At 36.5% G+C, this 23927-nt stretch overlaps 1 protein-coding gene across 1 annotated transcript in view; it reads right to left on the bottom strand.

Moving 5' to 3' along the window:
* Nucleotides 1-23927, bottom strand: part of CSMD3 (CUB and Sushi multiple domains 3) — a 597171-nt gene that overhangs the window by 138823 nt on the left and 434421 nt on the right. Inside the window, exon 32 of the mRNA XM_066565891.1 lies at nt 145-261. Within this exon, the coding sequence (XP_066421988.1) occupies nt 145-261 (117 nt within the window). The remainder of the gene's footprint in view (nt 1-144; nt 262-23927) is intronic.

Raw genomic sequence — 23927 nt, 5'->3', positions numbered from 1 at the left:
TGAAATGATAAAGGTGTTAATAGAAGTATCAGCTTAAAACAGCTTATCCACATTAATAATTTTATGTAAAACCAACCATACAAATCATCCAGAATTGTTGAAAGTATCCAAGCAACAAAAAGATATTAATGAGACCAGACTTACCAAATTCCTTAGGAACAGTAATAGAGTAAATACAGTTGTGACCAACACTATAATTCTTGGGGTAGTTTGGTGATAATACAGTCCCTTCAGAACCTGTTGATCGGCTTCCACAGGGTGCTAGAAAGTGAAGATAATTGGTTTTAAAAAATGCAATATCATTAAAAAATCAGTTTAAATTGTGTTACAAAGCAGAGTGACGCAGAGTCCCCAGGCAGGTGCATTTGTTGTATGCTGGTATATGATATTACAGGAAATTTTATTACACTTCTACACTGGATTAAATTTGTACATCCTGTGACATATGGAGTATGTGCAATTTTCTCATATATCAAATGAGAATTGATGGTGCTCTAAAGATTTCCAGATCAATTGTTTTTTCTTTAAAATTTATAAACCTTTTTAATAAAAGTAATGATGTCATTTATATGCACTATGCTATTATTTACAGCATACAAAACTATTATTCATTCCTATGATGCTTTATACTATGTTAAGAGCATAGATTATACAGCCTTTCTACACCCTAGTAAATTCTTACTCACGCCAATACACTCATCATGCAAAATAATGTATAACTACAACTACTGATATAAGAAAGTCAGGTTTTCTTGACTGAACATGATGTACCACTTACTTATATCTCAATTATTTATAACTTTTTATAAGTAAGAAGCTATGACCACATACTTTTCTTTATCACAGAAACATCATGTTTATGCTGCCACAGCCATAATACTTGATCAAATGGAAGATAGATACAAATGCTTTTTATCACAACAATGTATTTTTCTACAGTTTACAACAAAACTTGGTATTTGGCATTATTCAAAAATGTCAAGTAAGAAACAGCGTTATTTCTTTTTTTTTTCTCATAAGATGTACAGGTGCATATATATGAAACATTATTCAATGTTAGTGGTTTCCTATGTCTATTGCCTGCTTGTCACAGACACTTTGTAATTTAGGGCTTTAATTTATATTTAACCCTAATCTATTTTCAAGACTGTGGAAGCTCTTTGTTGCAGACATCTTTTCACTAAAAATCCTTTCTTTAGGATTTTTCCTTCTGAGAAGCTAAGAGGCCTCAGAGATGGAATGCAAACAGTAGTTGTCTGCTGCTGTGGAATGCAACAGGTCCACCTGGGATTGGCCCATATTGGATGTTTATAATTAATGGCCAATCAAGGACCGAGCTATCTCAGACAGAGTGCAAGAGAGCTGCCTTTGTTATCATTCCTTTCTTGTCTATTCTTAGCTTAGCCAGCTTCTGAGGAAACCTGTCCTTCTTTTTCTTTTTAGTATAGTGAAAATGTAATATATATATATCATAAAATAATAAATCAAGCCTTCTGAACATAGAATCAACATTCTCGTCTCTTCCTTCACCTGAAAACCCCTGTGGCCACGGTCACAGCTCTTTAGAATATTTTTTCTCTTTCTTTAAAGTCTTTTTAATGAGTTTATTGTTAACTTATCTATTTAAAAAAATTATTTCCTGTTAAGACATGAATTTATAAATGAAGTAGTACTCAATTTCATTTGAGTTTCATTTCAATCAGTTTCATTTGCTAAACATATCTGGGGGTTTTTTTTGTAGTATTCTCTCAAAATATTAATACTTCATGAATTACATTAAATAAGAAAAAGATGGTTTTCTTACTACTATTCCAGAAGACTTTATTTCAGTACTTGTCATACTAAAATCAAGACATTTATTAGTGTTGTTACAAATAACATATTTTAACACTACTTTTAGTTAATTCACACAAAATGTTTGGTGGAGTATACCATGAAAAGAACACATCTTTAAAATGTAGCAAGTTAAGGCCCCAACACTTTGAGAACTGGTTTATGCAATTTGCATCAGCATGGATTCCTTTCATATGGTGTAACTTCAGAGTTTGGTGGGCTATGTACCTGAAATAGGAGCAGATGGCACCTATTGCTCCAGTTTGCATGCAGTTTTGGAAATTATGTAATGGATTGCTGTGAAAGTCACGGTATTTGAAATATGTCAACAGAAGGGTTGTGACTTCTGCTTGTACATATGTATATGCATGTGGCAGATGAGGCACATGCACACACATGCTCCAAATATACTGGAGTTAAGCAAACTCCATCAGGAACCAGACCAGGATGAGCTCTTGGTGAGACTTAGGACGGTGGATCACACAGAGTAAGCACTGACTTCCACATGTACATGGAATATTGCCCTCTGTGGCTAAAAGAGTAATCTCAGTGCCTTCCATCAATCCACCACCATGTGAAATATTAGAATTCATAATCTCTTGTGAAAACATATTTAGATAATAGAACTACTGGACTTTTTCCAAGAAGCAGTAAGTGTCTTGGCTGAAGCTCATTTGCAGACACTTATTTACAATGACTTACTGGAAAAACACAATGTAAGAAATATTCACTATTTAAATGTGGCAAGTATTTGTGACAAAACCATATCTGCTTACCAGCTTGTAAGTACTCAAGATTTTCTATTCCAGATTTTGGATTAAACAGAAGTGAATATGGAAGAATATAGGCAACAAAAGCATTAAAATAAGAAAAATAAGATTGTAAAAAAATCATCCCGACCTTCTTTTCTCTCTCCTGTTTTTGAGTTGAACGGATAAGCTACAATCACCAGTACCACTGTACCACTCTAGCATTCACATCATGATTACACTTTCCCAATCAGCAGAAATTATGTGCAAATTTAGGGTAAAACTGCAGTTCCACTAAAGTCAATGGCATTGACACGAAAAGGAACATAATTTCACCCTTAACGAAACTTGAAGTCCTTGCACATAAAGGCAGTATGTACTTGAAAAAAAAAAATGCTAAATACAGTCCTCAGCATATTGTTGACATTTACTTATAAAGAAAAATAAAAGTTTGCATATACTGTTTCTTTTCTATTCTTACAGGTTATGCAATTAGTAAAGGCATTATCTTAATTGTAAAAAGGGGTTCTTATACTAGTATGCTTAAATCAGAGCAAAATATATTTATCTATATACAGATCTAGACAAAATATGTCATTATAAATATCAATATAGCATTATGACAGTTGATACAAAAAATTCACTAATTTTATTGAAAAAGCCAATATATTTATTGAAAAGTGCTTCTAGATATCTAGAAGTCATTAATTCCAACAATTTTTGCAAATTAAGAAAAAAAAAAGTCTAGCATCTTCAAAAATCTGAGAGTTCTCATTAGTACTGACCTATGGTTAAAATAACTTCCAAGTCTCTAAAAGGTGAATATACCATTTTCTTTTACAGTTGATAATTAAGATGTTTATATGACACTTTGTATGAAACATCCAAACATTTTTCCCACATTCTGAATTCCATGAAAGTAACATACATCTGCACTGGATTTAAATGGGCATATATACGCTCACACAAGAGAAGCTGGCATATATCTGTTCACACAAGGGGAGAAGACACACACTGAAGCAGGATTTCCAGTGAGAATCTTTTAGGTACAAGGTCTTTCAACAACAGTTGTCTTCAGCCTTTGCTACAATGTACTCAGTACAAACTGGAGTTAGACATGAACTATTTGTCACTCTGGCATATGCAATATACAGTCAGCAGTAAGAACTTAATACTTGTGTTAAGTATTCCTTTCCTTGAATTTCTTTCCTTGGTCTTCTCATTCTGGATTTTTTTCACTCAGCTCTTTCTGAGATTACTTTTCCTCTTATTATATCCTTTATTTTCCAGCTGCTTCTGTGATGACTCTTATTTTCACAAGAATTCACATTCCTGGGTCTCAAAAATAACTAGTATAAAGGGAAGTTGGTTCAAGATGTAAGCATCCAGTTGACCTTTACAAGCTGAGAAAATGTTACATTTTGTAAATCATTAGGTAGTGAACAATTTAACTCTCATAGCAGCCGGACGGTCCTTCAAGACTTTTCTGAATGTGTCAGGGAGGAGGAAGAGATTTGCTTCGTATTTTAGTAAGCTTAGAGAGCTCACTGACTGTATTTCCTTCCTTGCATTTTGGGAAATGCTTAACTTAAAATGCCAAAAAGTTTCAAGAAGAGATTTTACCCTGACCTACACTAAACATTAGTGCTCAGAAATCAAAGATGGACATGAAACCATAGCTACAGTGAATCGAAAACATTAAGCTGATGCAAATATATATTTTTGCCTCCAGAAAACAGCTAGCATCAAGTTGTTTGGATAGATGTAAAAGTTCCACTGCTACCATGCTATCCATTGACTTTCACTAATGCCTAATTCAGCTAAGTAGGTCTTACTGTCTTGGTTTCAGTTTTATAGTGCAAGGATTTGTTTAGTTTCCTTATGAATAGAAAGTCAAAGACTTATAAATTGTGAAAATCAACTCGTCTAATTATTATGCTCTGCATTGAAAAGTCTAGCTATAATAATAATCTAGCAAACCCATCAAACTCACAAATATAAATTGTTAAAACAAACAAAAAATGCAACAAATACTGAGAACCATTCCCCTGAATGTAAAACATCCTGCAGAATAAAATAACCCAACCAATCAACCAACCAGCAAAAAAAAAACCCTTCAGGAGGCAACTGATATTTTCTAATGTAATTCTCCAATAGTATTTCATTATTTTTTAATAATGTTTGCTTAGAATCTGAAATAATGTATTCCTTGATGTATTTATTTATGATCTATCTTATTCTAGGTTATTCACCAAAATTTTATGCAGTATGTTGTCCTTGTCCTGCTTTCCAGGGTCAGCAATGGAACACTAGTGGGAGAGCAAGGGACTTGACTCCATTAAGAATGTGATAAAGATCAGTGTGTTGATGCATTTCTCACTATTTCCTTAAAACATTTTTAGCATTAATGGTAAAAAGTTGCTGTATGTGCTGAACTTAATAGTATCTTGCCTTGTAAAACAGCATCCCCTGTAGCCCTTGACAAACCCTATCACAAAAACAATAGAGTATCACCCATTCTGTATGTAAATTGGCAAGCATTTTATCTGGAAGATTACCCACCTTGATCATTAGTATTCATTTACCTTTGTCAAAGAACTACATTCTACCTCATTATGGCAGTGTATTAGTAAATAGAGAATGCAATATAAAATGCATTACCATCAGAACGACATCTTTTCTCAAATTTTAGTAGTTGTAAAAGAAATGTAGTTGAAAACCACAGAGGGAAAATCACCCAGCAGAACAATAGGTTCTTGTAATCGATGCCTAACTACTGCTATAAAGTCAAATTTTCTGTGCCTCCAGCTAAACAGTACAGTATTAAAAGCCCCAGTCATGTGCCTATTGCTCATATGTTTTTCATCAGGCCTTTGCAGTTTAACCAAAAGAAAGAATGCACATGGTAAGAGTTGAGTAAGAAAAAAGTGAAGAATGGACTACCTAAGCATGAGGATCAATTTCAAATCTCGTAATTTTCTTTAAAAATGAATATTTTGCTATCCAGGCTTTTTTTAAACGCAGCTTGAAGTTTTAAATTCCTACTCTTGCTTTCAGATCACCTACTTTCTAGCTCCTACAGCTAAGATCTAATATAATTTAATTGTATTTGCAGATTTAAGTGCCATGTTGCACTATCCATTTTTAAACAGCAGTTCTCAATGGAATCAATGGGGAACACTGCTTAAAAATGAATGGCACAATATTGCTTTATGTCATGCAGATAAATTTGATTACAGAGCTACAAATACAATCAAAAAATAAGAGCAACTGTGCATGCAGTCTGGAAAAGGAAGGAAAAATGCCTTGAAGAACTGGTGATGGGATACTGACTTTTTATCTAATGGGTCACTGTATCAAAATCCAATCTAAGATACCTAGTATTCAGTTCATCTAAATGATTAGGTTCAGAAAAAAAATTACTTAGTGACATGATTTATGCTTATAAAATTTAATATATTATTGTGGTTTAACCCCAGCTGGAAAATAAATAATGAATACCACACAGTCCTGCTTGCACATCTCCCCTTGGGGTGGGGGGGGGGGGGGGGTGAGAAAATTGAAAGGGTAAAACTGGAAATTGTAAAGAAAAGGAAAATGAAATTACTTGTTCACCATCAAGCAACGAATACCTTGCTAGTTATTCATCAGTGATCCCAGGCCAACCTTCCCCCTGTATTATTGCTGAACATGATGCCATAAGGTACAGAATGTCCCTTTGGTCATTTGGGATCAGCTGTCCCAGCTGTGCTGCCTCCCAGCTTCATGTGCTCCTCCAGGCTGTTCACTGGTGGGACGGTATGAGGAGCACCAAAGGCTTTGACTCTATGTAAACACCGCTCAGCAGTAATGAAAACCCCCTGGTATTATTGAACCAGCAAAAATCCAGGTCCTACTAGCTACTGTGAAGAAAATGGACAATATACTAGCTCAGACTTCCACATATATTAAATCATTGGATGCTCTTTTTCCTAGTCTTATGTAATAAAATATCATTCTCTTTATCCTTTGTAGCCCAATTACAAGATTTTCAGTTGCAATGATTTCTTGTAGTGGTTATAAGTAAAAAGAAAATAAATACAGAGACTGATATATCACCTTATAGATAGAACATAATTTTAATGCAAAAGATATTGTAACATATAAAAATGGTAGAAATTTATTCTAAAGTTCTAAATTACAGATATATTTATTGTGGATATCAGTCTGTGAATGTGAAGCTGATGATGAACCTAAAGCTGCTTTTAAAATACAATGAATATGTAAATGACAATCTGATAAAAAATTGTATGTTTTAGTTGCGACCTGGAAAAGCAGAAATACATTAGAAATAAAAAGACACTAAAAAATACAGGGAGAGAGAAAGTGCAACATCATAATGCTTAAAAGCAGTATGAAAGAAGAAAACATAAAGAATATAGATTTCTGTACTGTAGTCTCTTCAGTCTTCACAACAGAATTTAACTATGTAATCAAAACTGATGTAAAAAATGAGAAAGAAACTGAGGATAGTATATGTAAAAGTATTTGATTATAATTAGTTAAAACAGGCCAGCAGAAGCTGGCAATTTAGAAATGTACTAAAGCAGGCCCTGAATCACTAACAGAAAATGGGGAAATCATGGCATTATTTAAAAGCAAACAAACAAAACCCCCAAAACAAAACAATAACGAAAAAGAAAAACCAAACCCAAACTAAAACACCCCAAGCAGAGAAATTCTAAGTAGCAACTTAAAAAAAGTATCAGCAATTGTAGAAACTCAAGATCAAAAGCAGCTAGCAACTGTTGCAGAAAAACCTAAAAGATCAAAGTTAGATTTTGAGTTTCAATAAAACATTGCTGTAGAGAAAGATATATGTAAGCTAGGCTTTAATGTACACATAGAAGGTAACATTTCTGTTCCATTTTAGAGCACTGAAGTTTCAATAAGAATATCACATCAAGTTTTTGCCATTAAAAAAAAACAAACCTGTATTTTCATATTAGCACAAAGTTTTGAAATACTAGGGGGGGTTTAGGCTTTAAAATGAGAATGAGAACATGGGCTGTCTGGTCACTTTTTGAATATGTGGTAAATTGAGATAAAGATTAGAGAAATAATTGCCAGCAATTCTAGTATAATAAAATAATTTTAGATAGTCTCATAAATATTTTTGGGATGTTATTAAATTATTGTGTGATTCCTGGAAGAGAGAGAGATATAAATATCTGTCACAATGGGTTAAGGATATAAAAATAGAAAAGAGATAGTACTTATTATAATTGTTTATGGATCTATGCATAGTAATTGATTCTAAGATGACAAGGAAGTTTGTCTGATATCTTTGGTGCTGGCAATGCTAAACCCACAAATCAACTGCTATAGCATGATGGGTTATTTAATATTTTCAAGAAGAGAAACTCATTAAGAAAAAAGATTATGAATAAAACAAAACAAATGGGAGAACACCTAACAGCAATTCTTAAAAAAAAATCCCCAAGAACCTACAGCTATTTTCGAAGTTTTCTAAAAGATGTATAATCAGTAAAATTTGTCTTGTAAGGAGAAAATCAAAGAGATTAGAATCTGTGTAGCAGATAATTAGCAGAGAAACACAATTAGATACAGTTTAAGAAGTACATTTCAAGAGGAAAGTGCCTCTTTCTTTTAAATAAAGAGAAGCAGCAGAAAATTTAGCAGTGCCTTTGATGTTAATACATAAAGTTTATATAAATACATAAAATGCAACTAAACACACTATCAAATTATTTCTATGAAAATTTTTTTAACAGTTCATCAACTTTTACGACCAAAGCCAAATAAGCCAAATAACTTTGTATATTCAGTTTCTGTTTCTTGAAATCTTTTAAACAAAACTAGATGTTTTTCTGAAGACACAAAAAGCAGATTTTATACAGTTGATTATGAGATGCAGTTCTATATTCAGGGGAAATCTAACTTTAGAAACAATGTTTGTTCTCAATTTAATGATTAAATATAAATATCAGTTCTCTTCAGTTTTTCCTTAAGGAACTGTGGTGCACAGAGTTTTCAAAGTCCCATATAGTTTTCTCAAGTGCTGAAATCACTTGTTGCTTAAAATTCATTTACTAAATTTACTCATTTTAGCCAAGTGTAAGAAACGTGTGAAATTATTTTTTTAAATAGAAACTGAGATGTAGCAGGAGGTCAAAATCCTGCATTGTTTTTTGTTGTAGAATGGGTTCACATCTGATAGTTCTCTTATAATATTGGCTGTTATTCATAAATCCAAAATATTATCAGTTTGCAAAATTATTTCTTCTTTATTTTTTTTCTATATTTTTCTGAACAAATGCAATTAGCTGGAAATTAGACATAATTCTGTTTCTGCCCTATCTGACTAAATTCAAGTCCATTTTAGAAGAGCAGTAAAGAGAACAAGCACAAATGAAAAATTGTGTGCTCCTATTTCAATTGTCAAAGCCCTAGAGAGAACATTAAAGGAGATTTGAAGAGTCAGATTTCCAATTTTATAACCCAAAATCTAATTCTATATAATGATTCCATTTTTAAATGTCAGGGTATAGCTACACATCATGAATGACTTATTATCAAGGCCTGTGGCATGTAAATGTCAAAATATTCCATAGCATAATCAGATACCAAATAGGTAACCAAGTAAGTATGATTAATATATTAATAGTTAATAAATAAAGCTAAAAATAACCAGATTAAAATTAATCCTAAATTATAGGAAATTTTAAATCCCTGTTTAACAGATGCATTAGTAAATTTTGAATTTAAAATAGCTAAATTTCAGACAATTATTCTTAATTCTTCATTTTTCTGCTAATACTGCAAGAAATAGCTTCGTGAAAGAAAGCTTTCTTCAACAGGGAGCAGTGGATGAAATTAATTTCCAGTGCAGTATAGTCTTCTAAAATTTCAAGTGATACTTAATGCATTAATATTTTTGTTCTGAAGGAATTGTGTGCAGATGATGAAAATTTCTTATGTTGCTTTCCTCTAGAACAAGGGGTGGGATCTGACTTCTCCCTGACTTGCATGGGAGGGAGCTGTTTGCAGGGGAGCTGGAGCTCCTCTTGTTCATGTTTCTCACTGCTCCAGTTGATAAAACCAGCAGAAAGCTGTGCGATATTTTTCCAGGAGTCTCTCACTGCATAAGCACTCCCTTAATAATGTTGTATTCTTTCATTTATGTTTTGTTTTCTTTTGCCAATGAGATGGAATTAAAGTAGCAGGCTCTGAGAATGAAGCCAACAAATAGGACAAAACATTTTCTAACAACTTTTGTGCTAGAATAAAGATCTTTGCAGTGAAACACTCTCTGCTCATAATAAATGGAGATGGAATATGTCTTTGCAGTCAGCCTATGCTTCAGCACAGTTTCATTCCTTTGAAAGAGCACACCAGTGTTATAGTTTCCACAGCTGAAAAAAAGTAACTAAATAAGAGGTTGAACAAGCTTTTCAAGTCAACTGCCTGCAGGAGACTTGACAGGATATTTAAGGAACTGCTGAGGGAAAACGAACAATGATTTTAAAACAATTTAACTGCCAACATACTAAATGAATAAAAAAGAAGAGAAAAGAAAATTGGCAGTCTTCTGGGGAAGACCATTTCAGAGTCTTTCAAGTATATTAAGATAGCAAGAGGAAAGAGCATTATATGACAGATGTGCAGAAGTAAAAATAAATCAGAGATTAACAAAGCTTAACATATTTTAGCTACAATATCAGAATTGAGAGATTAATGCATCAGAAAATATGAATCAAAAATGTGTAAGGATTTATAGATCTCTTCACAAGAAATAATCATCCTTTCCAAGGAGAAACTTCCTTTTTTCTTTCTTTTTGAAGGTCATATAGCCTACTTATTATTTATTTGTTCATCTGTGCACTCTTCATATCTAAATAAGATTTCATTACTTATTTGGTTTAAAGAATAACTTCTATTATATGATGAAGAACATGATGATGGCTTCTAAGCAGAAGAAACATAAAAAATGTGAGGATGAAAGTTAAATTATGAGCTTTCTCAGATCTCAGTAACTTTATAAGTTCATTTCAAACTTCACAGAACAAAAAAATCTACTTATTACTATAGAGCTCATAAGTGATATCAGCCCCTGAATCTTGTTATGGTGATAGGACTTTCATCATTTTAGGGCTAGGGAAGCTGTAAATTCAAAGGAACTTAGGAGTGAAAAGAGGATGTAGCATCTTTGGAAATAGAGTCAGGTTTCTCAAGAAGTATTTAAGGGGGTGCTAGGGTATGTAGGAAAAATATCAGGGAGGCCAAAACTCAGTTTGAACTTAATTTGGCAACTTCTGTAAAGGATAATAAAAAATGTTTTTACAAATATTTTATTGGCAAAAGGAAGGGTAAGAAAAACCTTTTCTCTCTACTGGATGTGGTAGAGAGCTTAGTAACTGCAGATGAGGAGAACGTGCAAATGCTTAACACCTTGTTTGCCTCAGTCTTTAGTGAGAAGACAGCTTGTCCTCAGGACAACTATCCTCCGGGGTTGGTAGATAGTGTCAGGGAGCAGAATGGTCCCCCTGTTATCCAGGAGGAGGCAGCCAGAGAACTGCTGAGCTGCTTGGATATTTATAACTATAGACCCAGATGGGATCCATCCCAGGGTGATGAGGGAACTGGCAGATGAGCTTGCAAAGCTGCTCTCCAACATTTACCAACAGTCCTGGCTCTCTGGTGAGGTTCCAGATGACTGGAAGCTGGCCAGTGTGATGCCCATTCACAAAAAGGGTGGGAAGGAGTATCCTGGTAATTACAGGCCAGTTAGCCTGACCTCAGTACCTGGTAAGGCAATGGAACTGTTTATGCTGAGTATCATCATGCAGCACTTACAGGAGGGCCAGGGCATCAGACCCAGCCAGCAAGGGGTAGGTCATGTTTGACCAACCTGATCTCCTTTAATGACCAAGTGACCTGCCTGGTGCATGCAGGAAAGGCTGTGGATGTTGTCTATTTGGACTTTAGCAAGGCCTTTGACACTGTCTCCCTCAGCACACTCCTGCAGAAGCTGGCAGCCCGTGGCTTGGACAGGAGCACTCTGTGCTGGGTTAGGAACTGGCTGGATGGCCGGGCCCAGAGAGTGCTGGTGAACAGTGCTGCATCCAGCTGGGGCCAGTCAGCAGGGGTGTCCTCAGGGGTCTGTGCTGGGGCCAGTTCTGTTCAATATTTTTATTGACCACATGGATGAGGGGATTGAGCCTTTGATTAGTAATTTGCAGATGACACTAAGCTGGGAGCATGTGTCATTCTGTTGGAAGGTAGGAGGGCTCTGCAGAGAGACCTGGAATGGTTGGATGGATGGGCAGAGTCCAGTAAGATGAAGTTTAATAAATCCAAGTGCCGAGTCCTGCATTTTGGCCACAATAACACCCTACAGTGTTACAGGCTGGGGACACTGTAGGGACCTGGGCGTGCTGGTCAGCAGCCGACTGGACATGAGCCAGCAGTGTGCCCAGGTGGCCAAGAAGGCCAATGGCTCCTGGCCTGGATCAGGAATAGTGTGGCCAGCAGGAGCAGGGAGGTTCATTCTTCCCCTGTACTCGGCACTGGTGAGGCCACACCTTGAGTATTGCGTCCAGTTCTGGGCCCCTCAGTTTGTGAAGGATGCTGAGACACTTGAGCATGTCCAGAGGAGGCAACAAGGCTGGTGAGGAGCTTGGAACACAAACCCTGTGAGGAACGACTGAGGGAGCTGGTGTTGTTCAGCCTGGAGAAAAGGAGACTCAGAGGTGACCTTATCACTGTCTCAAACTTCTTGAAAGGTGGTTGTGGTCAGGTGGGGGTTGGTCTCTTTCTCCAGCCAACAACTGACAGAACCAGAGGACACAGTCTCAAGCTGTGCCAAGGGAAATATAAGTTGGATATTAGGAAAAAGTTTTTTACAGAAAGGGTGAAAAAGTATTAGAATGCATTGCCCAGGGAGGTCATGGAGTCACCATACCAGGATGTGTTTAAAAAAAGACTGGATGTGGCACTCGGTGCCAAGGTTTAGTTGAGGTGTCAGGGATGGGTTGGACTCGATGATCTTGAAGGTCTCTTCCAACCTAGTGATTCTGTGATTCTGTAATGAGTATATTGCCCATTCAAACCCCCTTTATGTTGTTGTACACTGCCTAGTTACACATCTCTAGAATGTTCTTTTACCCAAATGAGTTTTTAAGCACTAGCAGTGAATCACAGCTGGAACAAAGAATCAGCTTTTTCTTGACTCATCTGCAAATAATATTACAATACTAGAATGACACTTTAGGTTTTCAAATGATGATCACTTTGTTTCCAAGTGATTTTAAATATTTTGAGTGTGTGTGCATCAGCAGTTTAAAAGGAAACTGCAGGAACAGTTAATGATTGTAATTTTAAATTTGAGATCTGACAGTTACTGATAAATTCACTGAGGTCATTGTAATCCTCTCAATCTCAGCTTTCTTTTCCATCACTGTTGTTTAGGTTTGTCACACAGACTTTTAAATTAATTTTACAGAGACAGAAATTACCACTTTTCAAACTCACTAAAGGAAAATGAACCACAGAAAATTAAAAAGAAGGAAGAAAATAAGACGGAAACAATACACTATCCATAATTAAAGACACAGTCAGATTAGAAGTCAATAAAACTAATCAAGAAAGTTAGGAACAGGGACTCCTAAAACACAGGAAGGAAAAGTAGGGTCAGAAAGAACTATAAAATGGAACAATAGTCAAAATAAGTAGTCAATGAACAGCTATGAGCACAAATACCAATTGAAAATATAAAATTAAATAATACAGAATTGACATTTAAAACATGCAGAAGACAAAGAAAGAAAAATACCCATGAAACTTTTGTGTCTGGGAAACTTTCACACATGTCACTGGGATCTCTAGGGATCAGCAACTCAGAGAATCTTATTTACTACATTTCAAATCACCCAGTTGAAGAGTACAGATCTATTTCTCAGCATTGGAAAGATTTTAATTACACTTCTCAAAAATTTAAGATTTTTTATTTTGTTGTAATAAGGACTATATATAAAAAACTCCAATTCTATTTTTCCTTGAACTATGAGTGCTGAGAAATAGACTCTCCTGTATCTGCAGGCAAGAAGTAAATATGACTTTCATGTTATATTTGTTTATTTTTTTTGTTAACACTGCCTCATCAGAGTATAAATAATGGGTTAGGATGCTCTGTGAGGGAAAAAAATCCTCAAATATAATTCTGATAGAATTTTTATAATATGCAAAAGAGTAGTAATAATGATTTCAAGGTAATTTATCTTAGACTGGAGCATCTCTCTTACAAGGACAGACTGAGGGAACTGGGCTTATTTGGCAGTTCATTTGAGATGACTGAGAGGGGACCATACGAGTGTCTATCAGTACCTGAAGGGAGGGTGAGAGAGCGTAGATTCAGGCTCTTCTTGGTGGTGCCAAGGAATAACAAAAGATGATGAACAGAAACTGATGCACAGGAAGTTCCACCTGAACATGAGGAAGAACTTCTGACTTTTAGGTCACTGCCCAGAGAGCTTGTAGAGTCTTGTTCATTGGAGATATTCAAGAACTGTCTAGACAATTCTGTGTCACGTGCTCTGAGATGAACCTGCTTGAGCAGGGAGGTTGGACTAGGTGACCCACTGTGGTCCCCTCCAAGCTTACCCACTCTATGATATTGTGATACTTCACAACCAAAATCTAATTATCATCACATGTCTATACTCAGGGTTCTCTCTTATATAAGCATTTTATCTGCACTTAACAGAAGTGAAATTGTTGTACCTTTTACTCTGTGCATTTGACTTTAGATATGATTATACCATATAATTTTTGTGATAATGTGAACTTTGTCATCTCAATTTTATGTGAATTTTTATTGGAACAATACAACTATTGCACAATTCATAGGAAAAATATGCATGGGATTGTGGGATTCACATTCTCTGAAGCTGAGAGAAGCAGTGAGAGAAGCAAAGAATGATCAAAACAATTCTTATTTCATTTGCTGCTCCTGTGTTGTGCTAAAGTAGGATGCACTATGGAGACTGTTTACCCAAAGTGATGGTGTTTTGTTTCCTTGGCCTATCAGGGCCAAGTGCATATCCAGACTGTCAGTCAGCAGACAGTCATGAGATTCTGTGCAGTTGAGTGCAGTTGTGGGCAGAATTGAGAGCTTGGCAGATTAAGTTTACATGTAATGTAATATAGTATGCAATAATATAGTATAATAATCAATTAGCCTTCTGATATCCATGGAGTCCTCCTCATCATTCCTCCCAGACACTGGGCAAAAATATCACCGATATGAGATCTTTGTGATAGCCTTCGTTTATTGATTTTTTTCTAGATAACTCAGAATTGGACATCACATCAACAACTTTCAATTCTTACCTTGTAATCAAATATTATCCTAATGCATTCTATTACTTTCCCTTAAAAGATAGTATTTTTTCATGGAACACTGCCAAAAATCTTTATAAATTCAATTACATGGTAACAACTATTTTTTAATTTCACCCATATGCTTGCTGAGCTCTAAGACATTCTAAAAAGATCCACATTCCTCTTCAAAAGTTATATTGATTTTTCTTCAGCTTGTTGAACAATGTGTCTCCTAGTTTGTTTTTTTGGTTTTTTTTGTAACTAATCTCTACCAATTTTCTAACTGTGGAAATTGGCCAGCTGCTCATCAAGGAAGATTTCTGACAGGTTTATCACCTCCCTCTGCTTCATCAGAAAGGCTAACTTAACCTCAAGGTCAACATTTGTACTTCAAACACTTCATATCTGTCTCTTTCACCACTACACAGAAAAGACCGTCTAATCCTAGCAACTTGCTATGCTTCTGTTTATTGATTTTCCTTATTTTGACTCAGTACCTTCAGCCAAAGGAATGGTTCCAACGCACTACTTATCCTGTTACCTCAGTAAGGTAATATAAGAAATACAACATAATAGATAAGGAATTTAGTTTTTTTCCTTCCCCTCAATAACATTGTCTTTGAATTTATTTTTGGCCTTGATCTGTTGTTGAATCTTTAGTAAGTTTTTACTTTTTTAATCTTTGCAAAACTGTATTACTGCTTAAATTAGGTTTTTGGTTGTTTTTTTTTTTTCTCAAACCCTTTTGGCCACAATTTCTACTACCTTCTTTTAAACAATTTCTACTACCTGCTTCCTAAAACATATAGTTTTCCTGAAATGCATATCCTAATATCTACTAGATCCCTTGACTGTGTTGTTTCATCACCTCTTTTGGTGATCCATTTAAATTTTGATTCTGATTGGCAATATGCTAACATGGTGTTTTTACATGACTTCAACAGTAAATACTTACCTTTTTGTTGTTGTCTTCAAATCTATTTCAACAGCCTTCCCTAGTTTGATATTATTCCCCATACAAAGTAAAAAAAAATAATTTTCCTCTTTCTTTCCTCCTAGGGTGTCCAATTTGAATGCATTATAGACACTTCAGATACATTTGGAGCATATTATTGTGACATTTACTCCCATTGAGAAAATCTTCTCTGCTTTAGACCAGCTGTTTTTCTATTCATTCCATACTTTTATTTTATACTGAAATAGAAGACGTTTACTGAATCATCAGCATTTGAACTGAAAATAATTAAAATATCACTGAAAATAATGTTCTCTGGTTTTCTACTACTTGTATTTACTCTCAATGGTAAACATAAATATAGATTAATGTGTAAAAATATTGTTTTTAAGCATATTTTAAAAAACCCCAAAATAAAGCAGTGTATTTCCTAGCATGTCACCTAACTAAAGGTTTCAACTACCACCTAAGTCAGTAATGGAATAACAAAATAATAGAAACATATAAAATGTGCAGTACAACAGGGAAGAAATCGTAATCTTTTAAATTTATAGCAACAAAATAATTTCTGCAATAGATGGAATACACAACTGCATATTGCATGGTGCTGTGATATTTATATTAACTTCTTAAAACTCAGCTAGTCTTTATGGCATAAAACAGAAATATGCCACTAAAAGATTCTTGCAAAAACCTCGAACCTAAGAGTAAAGTTTTGTTGTAAAAGACACTTTTCCTTCCTAAGAGTGTAACATCAGCAAAAAAAGGCTGTAACACAAGCAGCTCCTGAGTTAAATGTCAAGAGACATGGGATCTGCAAGAGGGAGCTATGCTCTTTATTTTTATGCTGGACAGTGTCCTTGCCTACATTCTTATAGTATGTTGGCAAAATGCTTTATGTAGCCCAGTCAAGAAGGAAAACAAAATAGAATTCAATTTTAAAACAATGCAGTCTCTTAATTACAGGTTTCTTCTGTTGATCAGAACCATCCATCCCCCAGTCTCCACTGTGACAGACAAAGTGGAGATGACAAAACTTGTGCAGACAATGAAATATGAGTCTTATGGATGTAACCACCAGCATATTCCACATAATAAATCTTCTTCCAGTGCATTACTGAGGTCTTATTAAACAAGACTGAGGACGTTCTGACTGCTGCCTGAGGTTCGGTTAGAAATATGCACGTCAGCTATAGCCAGTGCAGATAACTGGATCAGTTTCTTTAATTCCAGTTATTAATTAATTAATTTACCATGATTATGAACTGATATTACATAATACTGTCCTAATTCAGTGTCTTGCAGACTTTAGAAAATAAATATTTGCTTCTCTGTGTGACTAAACAGTAGAGATATATTTTTCTTTCTAAGAACAGAATACCCTGAAGTCACCTTGTCTGCTTGAAAAAAATCTTCAAAGAAAAATATGCACCTATGGTTCTAATACTGAATAAAGGAAAAGGCGTATATTTATGTAAACTACTGTTAAACCAGTTTTTCTCTGCACCTCAAAATACATTATGAAAGATTTTTTTAAGGTAATGTTTTTTTCAATCTTCTACTAGAAAATTTACATATTCAAACCACAGAGAAGTGTTGGTTTTTAATATTCTAAAGAGAAAAAAGATCACATAATTTACTATGTATTTTCATTGGTACTTTCTGTATACTTTATTGCCAAACAAATTAGAAACTCTATCAATTAATTTACATATTTTATAATTAACACTATTTTCAAAAATATTAAAGTTGCTGTTACATTTTCCCTGCTAATTCATGATGTTGTATCAAACTAACAGTTGTGTACAAAATCATTTAAAACTGTGGCTTGAATAGATATGCTTGATTTCAAATAATTTCTTTTATAGCAAAGAAAGTAAAAAATGGAAGCTGAAAACCCCCACATTTTTTATAGCTTAAAGTATTTCTGGTTCTTATAACATTTCCTTCATTAAACTCAGCTCCCAAAATTTGGCTGCAGATTTATTTCAACAGAAGAGGAAGTGACTGGTTTTATGATGCACTCCACTTAACTAATCCTTTAAATTCACTGGGAATTAGGGTTCTCTGGCAGTTGATTTTAATAAGATCATTGTAATTAACAACTTTCTTCATTTCTAATACTTTACTTACCGTTATATGATATTATTACTTCTTAAATGAAAGCCTAGAATAATTACACACAACATTTATTATTCAATGGACTTTGTAAAGCCATAATATGAATTCCAAATGTGTATGCAAAAGGTCAGACAGAGTAGTTCTTGCTGTGAATATAAGCATCTGTCTGTATTTATTTTTGTCTTCCGATCTTTCCAGAATTGTTAATACTTATAGTTAACTCCAGTAAAATTTTCAAACTTTTTCTGATATGAAGAGAAAATCTATAAGAAAAGCTGAGTTTTTACCTTAAACATATTTAAAAAAAAAAAAACTGTGGGGTTTTCAGCAAAATACCAGCTGTCTGCATAGCCATAAAGAAAGAGATTAGTTTCATTTTCTATTTACAAAACTATTTGTATAATTTACAGTAAAGAACCAGTCACACATCCTTAGAAGAATGAGACCACTGTCTCTGAGAAGTATATACCGACAACTAAATCCCTAGACAGTTACTGCAAATTCCACGATGTGGAAGCTAGATTTTCTCATTTCAGCTTTTGACTTGATAGTTCTTAGTGTACAATGGTCTCCTTTGCATGCATGAGGAATAATGAGTTTGCTCACCCAGAAAAGGGTCTGTAGTGTGAAGTTTATAGGTTAAGGTACACTCAGACTTAGATGCCTACTTCTTTACTTTACTCAGAAATCTAGCTGCTAAATTTTAACACATATATCCCTCCAAAATAGAGTTTTTTGTGTGCTTTTAGTGCAAAGAGTACTGTTTCCACACAGTATATTCAGATATTTCACTAGATCTAGTATTTCCCGTGTTGCTGTTCTAAGTCATATTCTGCTGAGCATGCAAGCAGATTAAATCCTGTTAATGCAGTCCAAATGCAAATGGAAAAATATACCTTCTTAACCAGCTCTTTGAATGCCCCTTGATGACCTTTTAAGAAACCTGTCTCTCTCCACTGACTATATGGAAGGAAAGCTTGGAATGGTAAAGCAATGTACATAAATCTGTAAAAATTTGGAAGTGGAAGCTTGGGAACAAAAATTCAGAAGACAGTTCAATAACAATAAAATAAAATCCTTCATATTTTTTTCAAAATGCCTTCAATTGATTTTTCAAGTTTAGAATTAAGCTTTCAGAGTATTCAGAATTTAAATAGCATTTTTGCATTCAAAGCAAAATCCTAACTGATTTCTATTCTACTTCCAAGTACTCAGGTCATTGTTTATGTGATTCTACAAAACAAACATGATGATCTGGGCAAAAAGAAAGTGAGAAATGCTTTGTAAAAAGTCAACATACGACAATTTTAAGTAAAATATGCTGCTTAAGTGGTGAAACTGACCATTACTTTGGAACTATAAAACACAGAGACACAGAGCATGTCATTACCAGTAACATTCAGCTTCATTAACTGCAGGAATATTCTGGCTTGTGCAGTTGCCCAACTCATTCCTCATTCAAAATTTGAAATATATTTAAATTACAACTCTTCGTATGGTTGTTTGTATAAAGTGCATAAAAATATGATCTATAAAGCCTCTGGTTAAGTAAACAATGTTGAGTAATTTATGAAAAAGTTGTCAGCATTTCCTATATTACAAAACAATAAGCAGTAACATTATGCTATTTTATGCATATCTCTTTTCTACCCTAAAAGTTTTCAGATATAAACCTGATTTGAGCTGCCTCAAATAGCCATCAGATCAAAAGAAACTGATATAATATCCTGAATTGGTTTTGCTACCAAATAAAAAAGTGAATAAATCTTAAGCATAGGCATATTCTCATAGTCAGTTAAAAATATTAGATATTGTTAGATATATCTTACAGATGGAAGTTTTTTGAAGCCTGGATTCAAGTATTTCCAAGGATTCAACTGTAATGAAATGTAGTAAAATGTTTTAGTGATCAATAAATTATTTCTTCTGCTGGAAACAAGGTTTTCACATTCAGTTATGAATATGATTTTTCATTAGTTGTCTTTTTGCTATTCTGTAAACAATTATTGTTTGCTACCAAAAAATTAAAATTACCTATAGTTGTTGAAGCTGAAAGAAAACATTAATCATTGTCTCTGTCTTACTAATAATGCATCCACAGATGTTCATTACATCCTGTTCTTAACATCCATAGTGAAATACCACTACCTTAGCACATTAGCCTAGATAATCTTAGCATCTGTTCAATTTTTTTCTTGTAACTAATTAACTAACAAAATAAACCCCCAGTATACACTGAGGTGGTATTTTATACCATATTTCACTGTAACTCTATCAGTTGCCAAGCAGCTGCAAAAATACAAACTAAAGAATGGAGGAATCTGATTTCTACTATGCAAATTTTATTGTGTAGGTGAGACTGGTTTTCAGGAGCTAGATTCAGCTCTCAAATTGTTTCTTGCCGACTCACAGAATCACACACAGAATCACACACAGAAATTCTAGGTTGGAAGAGACCTTTAAGATCATCGAGTCCAACCCATGTTCTAATACCTCAACTAGATCATGGCACCAAGTGCCACATCCAGTCTTTTTTTAAACTCTTCGAGGGATGGTGACTCCACGACCTCCCTGGGTAGATGATTCCAGTATTTGACTACTCTTTCTGTAAAATACTTCCTCCTTATTTCTAGCTTGCATCTCCCTTGGCGCAGCTTGAGACTGTGTCCTCTTGTTCTGTCGGTTGTTGCCCGGAGAAAGAGACCGACCCCCAGCTCACCACAGCTACCCTTCAGGAAGTTGAAGAGGGTGATAAGGTCACCCCTGAGTCTCCTTTTCTCCAGGCTGAACAACCCCAGCTCCCTCAGTCGCTCTTCATATGGCTTGTGTTCCAAGCCCCTCACCAGCCTCGTTGCTCTCCTTTGGACACGCTCAAGCATCTCAACGTCCCTCCTAAAGTGAGGGGCCCAGAATTGGACGCAATACTCAAGGTGTGGCCTCACCAGTGCTGAGTACAGGGGAAGAATGACCTCCCTGCTCCTGCTGGCCACACCGTTCATGATACTGGCCAGGATGCCATTGGCCTTCTTGGCCACCTGGGCACACTGCTGGCTCATGTTCAGCCGACTGTCAACCAGCACCCCCAGGTCCCTTTCCTCCTGAGCACTGTCCAGCCACACTGTCCCCAGCTTATATTGTTGCAGGGGGTTATTGTGGCCAAAGTGCAGGACTCGGCACTTGGACTTATTGAACTTCATCCCATTGGATTCTGCCCATCCCTCCGACCGTTCCAAGTCCCTCTGCAAAGCCGTCCGTCCCTCTAACAGATCCACACACGCTCCCAGCTTAGTGTCATCTGCAAATTTGCTAATAAAGGACTCTAAACCCTCATCCATGTCATCAATAAAAACATTAAACAGAACTGGCCCCAGCACAGAACCCTGAGGAACACCACTGGTGACTGGCTGCCAGCTGGATGCAGCACCATTCACCAACACTCTCTGGGCCCGGCCATGCAGCCAGTTCCTGACCCAGCACAGAGCGCTCCTGTCCAAGCCACGGGCTGCCAGCTTGTCTAGGAGTATGCTGTGGGAGACAGTGTCAAAGGCCTTGCTGAAATCCAAGTAAACAACATCTACAGCCTTACCTGCATCGACTAGGCGGGTTACCAGGTCATAAAAGGTGACCAGGTTGGTTAAACATGACCTACCCCTCCTAAACCCATGCTGGCTGGGTCTGATACCCTGGCCATCCTGTAAATTTTGCGTGATGGCGCTTAATATAAACTGTTCCATTATTTTACCAGGTACTGAGGTCAGACTGACTGGTCTATAATTACCAGGATCTTCCTTTGCACCCTTTTTGTGAATGGGTATCACATTGGCCAGCTTCCAGTCATCCGGAACCTCGCCAGTGAGCCAGGACTGCTGGTAAATGATGGAGAGTGGCTTTGCAAGCTCATTTGCCAGCTCTCTCATCACCCTGGGGTGGATTCCGTCTGGTCCCATAGATTTATGAGTATCCAAGCATTTCAGTAGTTCTATGACTGCCCCCTCTTGGATAAAGGGGGGACCATTCTGCTCCCTGTCACCATCAACCAGCCCAGGTGGGCAGGTGTCTTGAGGGCAAGTCATCTTCCCACTAAAAACTGAGGCAAAATAGGCATTAAGCACTTCTGCCTTTTCCTCATCTTCAGATACTAAGTTCCCTCCTTTGTCCAATAAAGAACAAGGGCTGGTCATACCTTTCCTTCTACCATTAATGTATTTGTAAAAACATTTTTTATTATCCTTTACAGAAGTTGCCATTCTAAGTTCAAACTGAGCTTTGGCCTTCCTAATTTTTTTTCTGCATGCTCTAGCAGCCTTCTTGAATACTTCCTTAGAGACCTGTCCCTTCTTCCAATGCTGATACATCCTCTTTTTATTCCTAAGTTCCTCCAAAACCTCCTTGCCCAACCAGGCTGGACGTTTACCCCGTTGGCTGATCTTTCGGCACACAGGGATGGTCTGTTCCTGTGCCCTCAAGATCTCTGTTTTGAGGCATACCCACCCTTCCTGAACTCCTTTTTTTTTTAGGACTGCTTCCCAAGGGACGCTCTGAATAAGTCTCCTAAACAGGCCAAAGTCTGCCCTCCGGAAGTCCAGTGCAAGAGTTTTACTGGTACTCTTCCTGATTTCACCAAATATTGAGAACTCTATCATTTCGTGATCACTTTGTCCCAAGCGACCTCCAACCACCACATCTCCCACCAGCCCATCTCTATTTGCAAATAGCAGATCTAACATAGTCCCTCCCCTGGTGGGTTCACCCACCAGCTGTGACAAAAAGTTGTCCTCCATACATTCTAAGAATTTCCTGGACTGCCTCTTTACTGCTGTATTAAGTTCCCAGCAGATGTCTGGCAGGTTGAAGTCACCCACAAGAACAAGGGCTGATGATCTTGAAACATTACCTAGCTGCTTATAGAATAAGTCATCTACCTCTTCTTCCTGGTCGGGTGGACGATAACAGACTCCCAGTATGGTGTCAGCCTTGTTGGCCTTCCCTTTTATTCTTACCCATAGACGTTCAACTCCATCTTCCTTAGTTTCAATTTCGGTGGCATCAAAAGTCTGCTTAATATAAAGGGCCACCCCTCCACCTCTTCTTCCTTTCCTGTCTCTCCTGAAGAGCTTGTATCCATCCAGTGCAGTACTCCAGTTATGTGAGTCATCCCACCATGTTTCTGTGATGGCAACTGCATCATAGCTCTGCAGTTGCACCACGGTCTCCAGCTCTTCTTGTTTGTTGCCCAAGCTGCGTGCATTGGTATACATGCACCTCATCTGGGCTACTGACTTCTCCCCTAACTTAGCCTTGTAATTCTTGGGCCTGTTTCCAGATAGCTCAGCTGGTTCCCCTTCCCCCTTCAAACCTAGTTTAAAGCTCTCTCAATGAGGTCTGCCAGTTCATATCCTAAAACCCTTTTGCCCTTAACAGAGAGGTATACCCCATCTGGTTCCAGCAGAGAAGATGCTGTAAAAGTTTCCCCATGATCAAAGAATCCAAAATTTTGCTGATGACACCAACCCTTGAGCCACTTGTTGATGATGCGTATTCTTCTGTTTCTTTCATCATTTTCCTCTGCCACCAAAGGGACTGAGCAGAACACTACCTGAGCTCCTGCCCTATCAACTACCTGACCCAGTACCCTGAAGTCCTTTCTAATTGCCTTGACACTGCTTTTCTCAATCTCATCACTGCCAGTCTGGAGTATCAGCAGTGGGTAATAATCAGAGGGCTGAATCCGCCCAGGAAGTCTCTCAGGGATATTTTGTACCCGGGCCCCAGGGAGGCAACAGACTTCCCTGTGGGATGGGTCTGGTCGACATATGGGGCCCTCAGTTCCCTTCAGGAGGGAATCACCTACTACGATTACCCTTCTTTTCTTCTTGATGCTAGAGGTA

Source organism: Molothrus aeneus, chromosome 1 (assembly GCF_037042795.1).
Source record: "Molothrus aeneus isolate 106 chromosome 1, BPBGC_Maene_1.0, whole genome shotgun sequence".
NCBI classification, from domain to species: Eukaryota; Metazoa; Chordata; class Aves; order Passeriformes; family Icteridae; genus Molothrus; species Molothrus aeneus.
This window is presented reverse-complemented; position numbering and strand designations above follow the sequence as displayed.